This window comes from Taeniopygia guttata, chromosome 17 (assembly GCF_048771995.1).
Source record: "Taeniopygia guttata chromosome 17, bTaeGut7.mat, whole genome shotgun sequence".
NCBI lineage: Eukaryota > Metazoa > Chordata > Aves > Passeriformes > Estrildidae > Taeniopygia > Taeniopygia guttata.
Genome location: NC_133042.1, coordinates 10,648,526 through 10,657,500, shown reverse-complemented (window position 1 = coordinate 10,657,500; position 8,975 = coordinate 10,648,526). Strand labels below are relative to the sequence as shown.

The 8,975-nt window shown below is 43.4% G+C and overlaps 1 protein-coding gene across 7 annotated transcripts in view; it reads left to right on the top strand.

Moving 5' to 3' along the window:
* MAPKAP1 (MAPK associated protein 1) overlaps positions 1 to 8,975 on the top strand; it is a 78,889-nt gene that overhangs the window by 24,282 nt on the left and 45,632 nt on the right. For 5 of the 7 annotated variants that reach the window (XM_030286461.4, XM_072936502.1, XM_030286460.4 and 2 more), the window contains exon 5: positions 7,926 to 8,098. In XM_030286461.4, the coding sequence (XP_030142321.4) occupies positions 7,926 to 8,098 (173 nt within the window). The remainder of the gene's footprint in view (positions 1 to 7,925; positions 8,099 to 8,975) is intronic. The other 2 variants (XM_072936504.1, XM_072936503.1) reach the window with 1 other exon arrangement.

Sequence of the window (8,975 nt, the reverse complement as noted above, 5' to 3'; positions counted from 1 at the left end):
TTTATTAGCACATGTTTCCAATTGCTGCTGTTTGCAGAAGAGTTGGATGTGTCCATTTGACAGACATGCTTGTTGGGAGAAACATCCCTGAGGGAGAGAAAGTTGGGTTTTTTAATTTCTCATAGGACACTCTTTTAGACTATGCCTTTACTTGACCCTAGTAGTTGAAAAATCATTTTTAAAGCATTGATGGTAATTATGGAAAAAGGGCTCACTTTTGTGTCTGTTTAAGCACCATGAAATCACTAATCAAAGAGTTCTTGTTTTGTAGTTAAATATTAAATGTAAGTGAAGTGGTAATTGGTTTATTCTTGATTCCAGTATAAATTTATATTTCTCTTTTTTTTTTTTTCAATTTATTTAATATTTCCCACTCAGAATTTGTAAAGGAAATATAATGGTCAGGTTTTTTCCATGTAAATTCTTTTTTTTCCCTATCTGAACCAAAGAGGAAGAAAATTCTCACTATCTTCTTAATACTAATAGAGCTTCCTTGATTTACTAATAAGAGCAGTTTCTCAGGTCTTTGTGGAGATTGAATTTATGAATTTATCATACTTCAGGCTGCTATGGACCTAAATCCTGGGGGAAAAAAATATTGAAAACACTTTATGTCAGAAAGTGTCCTGCATCAAAGTTGCTTGAACAGCCCATCAGGGCATTTTCACATATTTTAAGGGCAAAAGCTTCCCAAGGTTAAAGTTTTTAATGCTCCTTTTGGAGGTGCCCCCGAGTGCCACGTGGCTGTTGGGGTGGTGGAGGGGAGAGCCCTCCTGAAACTGGTTTGTGTGGTGGAGGCACTGGTGTGCCAGCACCTGCTGCCAGGAGGGAGGGGTGCAATGGGAAAGTGTCAGTGGGACGCTGTATTTGTTATTTATCGTTCATTATTTATCACTCCTGGGCTCCTTCCCGGGGCCGTGGGACCTGCCCTGGCACACAGGGCTCCGTGACACCCCAATCCAAGAGTGCAAATTTCTTCCTGAGTGCAAGGAAATTTGGCTTTAAGGGGGTAGTCTGGGGACTGATGCTGGGAAAGAAATCACCGCTGGAGGAAATCAGATCCCATCTCCGTGAGCTGCCTGACTCCACATCACATTCTGTCTCTCTGATGGTTTTTAAATTGAGGGGCAAAAAGCTGTTGTGATAGTGTCACTAAACACTGCAGAACAAATTTCCATATAAAACCCTTTCTAGGCAGGAAATTCCAGTTAATAATAGTTTGGAGGAAAACCTATAGTAAAACTTGAGCATATTAAGTATTAAGAGTTTAATTTGAGCTCTGGGGGAAATGATGTATTGGGGTAGGTACAGTAAAACTGATGAGATTGCAGGCAGGTTTTACAGATGATTTTCTCTTTCTTTTAAGAATAATTGAGTAATTTTAATGATAAGCCTTGCTTGGCTTCTTTGAATGGTCTGCATGTAATTAGTTGTAGCTTCAACTTTGAAATGTTTTGACAGAAAATGTATCATTTAACGGGTGCATTTTTTCCATCATCTGCCTTTAATATTTGTTCATTTTCTGCGACGCACAACTTTGCTCCTTCAGGTCAAAGCCCAGACAGGGCTGTGTTGCCTTTGTTGCCTCGGCTGTTTCCTGCAGGATGCGGAGAATGATTGCAGAGCCCGTTTTGCAGGCAGCTGAGCCCGTTCCAGCTGAGGCAGCACCTGCGGCCGCCGCGCTGGCACCGCGCTGCCCCGCCGCAGCTCCAGCCGTGCCAGGGAGAGCAGCGCGCCCGGGCTGCGCTAATTAGAGGCATGATTTGTGAAACACTGGCTATTTATTTAATTAATCACCGGCACAAAGCTATAAAACCCATATTTTAAAAATCCCTGTTAGTTTGCCATGTGGTTAATAGATTGTGGCACATTAAAAAGTGACACGGTGATGTATTAAAAATGTTCCACCTAAGGTTGGCTGATGTCCTCGAGGAACTTGAGCTGTCTGCTTTGTGCAGCAGAAGCAGAGGATTAGAGGCTGATCTGTTCAAGGATTGAATATTTCTGAAAACATTTATCTTTTTTAGAGCATCTGTTCGTTAAAATAGATCGTGGTATGTTCCTTAACGCACAAATAATGTTTATGGTGTAGTTTTAATTATAAGTTTTGGTTGCATTTTGTTATTACAAAGAATAACTCTATTCCTCAGTATTAAATTGTAATGTTTATTACTAACTAATATATATATAATTCTTCTAAAGAGGCTGTTCCTTCTCCTCACTAGAAGGAATTTGAGGATGGCTTGAGGTAATGAATGCCTTTCTGCTGCAGCTGGAGCAACAGCACTTGGATCAATCTAAACGTGTGTTTTTGTCCCTCCTAGAGCTGTGGGAGCTGAGCAGCCCAGGGCTGCAGGGCAGGCTGAGCTGGTGCCACTCGGCTGGGGGGACATCCCACCCTCTGTGTTGGCTTGGGCACGCAGAGAGGGAGCAAAATGCCAGGGAGTGTGTCAGGGGAGGGATGGTCAGGGCCATTTGTCCTAAATCTGACACCTACATGGGCATAAACACAACCTGGGCTAACAGGGATGGACCTGGGACTTCTCCCTTCCTCCATGCAGCATTTGTCAGAAAAAAAGCAGTATTAAGAATTCAAATTAATAGCACTCCAAGTCAAGCAGATTTCAATTCATAGAGAGTTGTATAAATGAACGTGTGTTACTATAACTGAAACATGCTGTTACCAGCACTGTGTGTCTTATTCTTTGCTCAGGACCTAGATAATTTTATTAATTGTGGGAGTGAATGCCAAGCAAGAGCAGCGATTTGGGTGCTTGGTTGTGTGGTTATTTCTGTAAATCCTGGTTTTGAGGCTCGTGTAAAGACGTGTTCAGGTGGAAGGAAAGTGTCCAGCTCGGAGGTGATGCTTCTCAGCTGTGTGTTGTGTAATTAACTGGTACATGAGGAGGGGGCTGGAATAAAACATGAGCATGTTAATGCAGCCTGGAGCAGGGGTTGTAGTGATCATTGCCATGCAGAGGACGCATTGCTCAGAGCTGCTGCTGCCTCTGCAGCCTGCGAAACATCTGGACCTTTAATTGACAAATCGCGTGGTGCCGTGCAGAGCAGGCATGCTAAGTGAAGTCAACAATTTAGAATAAAAAATAATAGTGTGTTATTTACCTTGGAGTTAAATATTCATACTTTGTTATGCTTTGGATAACAGGAAATTACCGGGTTAAATTTTTATGAATAGTGACAGTGTGAATAAGATAAATTAAGTATTTAATGATGTTAATGGAGTTTTACATCGTGATCTGCTAACTCTGCAGCACAAGCTGGGGTGATGCAAAGGAGAATCCTCCCCTCAGAAGGGAACAGCTTTGAGGCTTCACTGAGAAGCTGCAGGGCTGGCAGTGTGCTGGGGTGTGCCCCAGCCTCTCTGGGGTGTCCTCCACCTGTGGTTTGGAGTAACAGGAGGAACCAAGTGCCCAAAGTTATGAAAAACCCCAATACTGGTGTAACCACTTGATGAAACAAACACCATGCCTTTTTTTGCCATGGTAGGGAATCGTGTGGTGGGCAGGAGAAGGAAAGAAAAAAGAAAAATATGGTCCCTTATATTGCCATAAACATCTGTGCTGTGATCTGTTAGAAATTTCTGTGTGTTGTAAATACTGAGTTGTTACTATTATTATTATATTTCCACATTTCCCCTTCAAGTATTTTCTGTGTGTCAATTAAATACATAAACGAGTAAGTTATGTTGTGGAGGTGATTGCTGGATCACAGAGTGTAGTCAACACCCTGTCACCCAAACCAAAAAACATTTAACTGAGTTTAAAAGTGAGAAGACATTCTGCATTTGGGAACGGAAAAGCATTTGTTTCCATTTTGTGCAGTGTTTAGCGTTGTTTGCTGGGAGGTGAGTCAATGACTTGAATTAATTATAATTACTGAAGAGACATATACTGATTGAGCAAATAAAGTAGTAAGCTCATTCGTGCCAAGGCCATCTAATTAAATGCTAACTTTGGGTAAGCTAGATGTGCATGAAAGATTAATTTTAAGAGGTTTTTATGACTCCCACTAAATAATGATTCAGTAAAATCTTTGCATTATATCATTAGAACATCTAATCTTAAAGTGATATAACATTTAGTCACAGAACTCCATTGTGCAGGAAGAGGCAGTAAATTGTCAGTGTTGAAAATCAATCACTTTTCTCTTGGAAATGTTTATGGACTTGGTTTTAATTTTGTGCCGTGGTGTGCGGTGAAGCAGAGCAGGAGTGAGAAGGACACGCTGAGCCCGACTGCCACCAGCTCCCCGTTCTGCAGTGCCCCAGCAGCTTTTGGGGTGAGCTGTGCTGGGTGGAGGGGCTGTCCCTGGGCCAGGTGTCAGGGAAGTGCCAGTGACCTGCTGAAGGTGCACCCCGTCTGCTGTTGGAGGGAGGGGTGCCTTCCCTCGTGGAATAACATTTGATTTTTTTTTTTGTAATTTGACATACTGTAGGAGAGCACCAGGGAGCCTTAAGAGAATCCATCAAATCCATCAGTAAAAATACTAGGCAAGTTTTCTATGATTTATTGTACATTTCCAGTGTATCCAGTTACTCCTCACTTTCTTAAAGGATCGGTGGGATATAACATTTCTAACAATAAAAGCTTAATGGAATCAGATTTGTGATTTCCTAGAAAATTAACGAGATATTTTGTCAATTTTATTCCAGACTTCATTTGTCAGAATATACAGTGTCCAGTGACAAGCTAAAAGAATTTTTTGACAAATTAACTGTGCCACAGGTGACAGATCAGGAAAATGTTAATTTAACAGCCCCTTTATGCTTCCCAGATTTATTGGAGGCTATTAAGGAAACTCCAAATGGTAAGGCCCCTGGCCCTGAATAGATTTTCCATTGAATTTTATACAGGATCTATTAATAAAGTTTGATGCTGCCTCTTTGAATATTGGTAATTGTCCTTTATCTTCTGGGTTTCTTCAGCATTTCCACTTGGAGCACAGTTTTGAGTTGGGGGCCAGAGGTGGTTGTGGTTCCAGGGGTGCCTGTGGCTCTGGGGGTTCCCTGGAGGGTTTTGGGGTTCCCTGGAGGGACCAGTGGGGCTGGGCTGGCCCTCCTCGGGCTGGTCCCCATGCTTGGTGCCACCAGGGCCAGCCCTGGCCCTGTGGGCTTTGAGCAGATCAGTAATTCTGCTCTTGGGGACTTCCTGCACAGTTAACTGATTTTTAAAAGTGATAAGTTTTCTTTTATAGTTCTTTTGAAAGTCTTAGAGTTCTCCTAATACTTCTTCAGCCTTCTGATGTTTACATGTTTCTACTGGAGTTCTCACACACTGTTTTTAATTGTTTTGCATTCTTCTTTGGGGGAGGAGAGAATCGATGTACTGTTGGTTTGACCAGTGTGGCTGCAGAGGTGGTAATTCCATCCTCCAATCCACAGGCACCTCTGGAATTCTATAAATATCAGATGCTCAAATGAAACATTCTCTTTTTGGCCTTTGAGCTTACTTTGTGTCCAATAGTGACAATTAACATTCTGCAGGATGGGCTGAGGGCTGATGGGTTGGATTTTTCATGTGGTTCTGAACAAAACCACCAATTTGCAATAAACACAGTGAAGGTTTCCTCCAGACCCCCTTGGTGTGGGACTGATCCCTGAGCCCTGATCCACCACAGGTTTGTACAAACATTTCCTCCCCAATGTGACAATGGATGTTCTTATTACTGCTAGAAAATCTAATTGGCTTATTTCAGCCTCCCTAATACCTCATGGCCATTGGCTTTACAGACCTCTAATTAATAAAACTATTTCTCTGACTTTTTTAAAAGATCTCGAGTATACCAGCAGTGCTTTGAGCCATTTCCCAGTCCTGCTGTTGTTGGGATTGCTCCCCTTGCTCACAGAGCAGTTGGACTCCTCAGAGGTGTGTGGGTTTTACCTGGTTTAAGTCACCTGTCATTTTGCTGTTCACACTGAGTGTTTGTGAGCAGAGCAGGATAGCTGTGGTGGAGGGAGTTTGGACAAGAAAGACAGTAAAAATAGGCTGGAGGAGGCAGAGGAGATTTAGAGATGGGGAGAACTGAGACAGGTTTAGTTAAAAACCAGCAAACCCCAGGTCAGTCCAGTGTGGGGCCAGGCAGAGCCATGCTGCGAGAGGAGCCCCAGGAGTGTGACTGCCAGGCTGGGACAGCTGGAGCCCAGGGTGCTGGGCAGGGTGATTTTATCATTCCTGGGTTTGGGCTGTGAGTTCACAGCCGTGGCTGATGGATAACCTGGTCTCTTTGGGTGTCAGTCCCAGCTCCTGCCTCGTTTGTCCCTTCCCTGGCTGGGTGTATCAATTGTAACCTTGGCATCGACTCCCACATCTGGGTGTCCATTTTTCTTGCCTTTTCCATTATCAGGACCCAGCATTACTTACGATTCTGCCCTCCTTGGATTTATATATGTAACTGCCTTGGCGTGCCAAGGAGCCACATTAATTTGCTGGTAGCTGCTGTTTGCTCCTTCTCTTGCCAAACAGCCTCAGCTCGGGGCAGGACCAGAGCTCTGGGCCCCCGTGCCCCTGGGTGTCTGCACTGGGCACACACAGCTGATTCCTTACCTGCTACCAGCTCATTTCCCTTCCAGAGTAAGTCGTGGAAGTAGAAAAGCAAGAGAGATGGAGAGACAGGAACCCACCCTGGTGTTTTTCACCAGCTGTAGCTCTGCTGTGCTCATGACCTCGTGAGGTTGTGGGTGGTGTCCTGGAGGGTCCCGGGCACATGACTCAACCAAAGGTTGTTCAGGTTTATCCAAGAAAATGAAGGAATGTCCCATGTTCTGTTGCAAACCTAATCCTTCCTTTAAATGAGCCAAACCGGTTTCTTCTTACCCTAAAAATATGGGAAGAGGAGGTATCTGTTCTATAAAAATGCTTTCTTAAAAAATAAATGTAATATGTTGGGATGGATTTTAATAATACTTTTAGCTATGCCAGTATGAATAACTTTAGTCTTTAAATTCCTATTACTTCTCTAATTTATAATCACACTGAAGGATCAAATGGTTTTTAACAATATATTGAAATTAGCACATGGCATTTAACTCCCTGTTTTATGCTCTCATTATAGATTTATAGCATTGAATCCTTTTATTCTGTTACTTAGAATTCCAAGTGATTAATTCAAGAAGCCCTTTCTCTTCTCAAGGCCCTTGTAGTATGGAGAGAGATGGAGATACTTGGAGTGCTTTGGAAGAGGGGATCAGGATGTGCAATCTTTTGTTTGTTTACGAGATTTCTGGGTGAAAGCTGCAGTCCTACTTGCAGTGGATTAAACATTCTTTTCTTGCAATGCAAACTTTGTAGATCTATGTTGCTGTGTGCTTCATGGTTTTTTTAATTGTCAATCTCCAGGGTATCAAATGGGTTCTTTTCATGCAGTAATTTCCAGGAAACCCCAATATTAGTTGATTCTTCTTGGTGTTCTCAAGCAGAGCACGTCAGGCTCAGCTGTGTGTGTGGTTTTCTCTGCTCTTGGCAAGCCAAGGCCAAGCCTTGGTGCGTGGGTTCTGTGCTCCCTCCAGGGGCTGGGGCTCCTCAGCTGCTGGGGAAGGGCTTCCCTTCTGCAGGGCTGCAGAAACAAGGGCAGTGCACTTCAGAAGTCTTAGCCTGGTTTGTTGGGTCCCTCTTCCTCCCCATCCCACACATAATTCCATTTTTTTGGATTCTGCAGGAAGATGGGATCCTGCAGCAAAGTTCAGGCTCTTTATGTAAATCTGTGAAATGGTGTCCAGATATTTCATGTCCTTCTTGCAGATAAACAGCAGGGAAATAATTGGAATTTAAATGTTCAGTCTTCTTCCAATTTTAAGCCATAGCAGCATATTTTACTTTTCCTGCTGAGCCGAATTCCTTCCGCCCAGATTCTGTATAAACCCTGTCACATGTTTTTACACATCCTGATGAAATGTGTTTCCTCAACAGGGCCATGTTGGTACAACGGCAACCAAAAAAATCGATGTCTACCTCCCACTGCACACAAGCCAGGACAAGCTGCAGCCCATGACCGTGGTGACCATCGCCAACGCCAAGGTGCACGACCTGATCGGGCTCATCTGCTGGCAATATACAAGTGAGGGCCGGGAACCCAAGCTGAAGTAATGCTCTTTCTTTACTACCTCCTGACCTCTAAATTTCTCCTCTGCAGCCTTTTTGCATACTGAAACAGATTTCTGTGTCAGTGTTTGGAAGTATAAATCCCAGCACCTTCACATTTGTCAGTGTTCCCCTCCGAGCAGCACACGTGCACCTCCAGCCGTTTCTCTCTCAATTAACTGCTGTGTGCTGGGAAATGATCAACAGCAAGGCTTGGATCTGTAAATGAATCATCATTTCAAAACTATGTAAAAATAACGCTAACTTTATCACTTTTGGTGTCACAGAGGCATTCGTTATTTCATGTCCCATCTATTTTTTGCTGGTGTCCTTAATGTCTGAGATCACAAGATGTCAGATAAAGCCCAGAGCTGCTCTCAGTCCCTTTGCTGGAGCACTGGTGGTGGTTGGTAAGAGCTGTTCCCTTTTCCTGGCAGATGACAGGACATACCTGTTCAGAACAGCTCACCTGAGCAGCTTTCGTTTTAGAACAGTTGTGTGAAATACGTCTCATTTTCCTGGGCCATAGGACATAAAATAGAACTTAAAGTAGTTTTTACAGAGTTGTCAGTGGCAGTTACTGGCAGGGATGCCCCTGGTGTGAAGGAGGTTGATAGTTTTTTTTGGGTTTTTTCTATATGAGCCAAATTTCACTTTTTTATTTTTTATTGATCCTGGAATATTGAATGAATAGGGTGGGGTTTTTTGATCCTGAATTTTGCAGCTCACTCTTTCAGCATTTTTCAGGAGCCCTGCAGGGCTCAGCAGTCTTAGCTGCTGTTGTAGCACAGCTGTGGGGGGAATGGGAGTGAGGTCTTGGCCTCCCCTGTTTGGATTTGCTGATTTCTGTTCCATGGACAGGGCACACAGGAAAGCAGC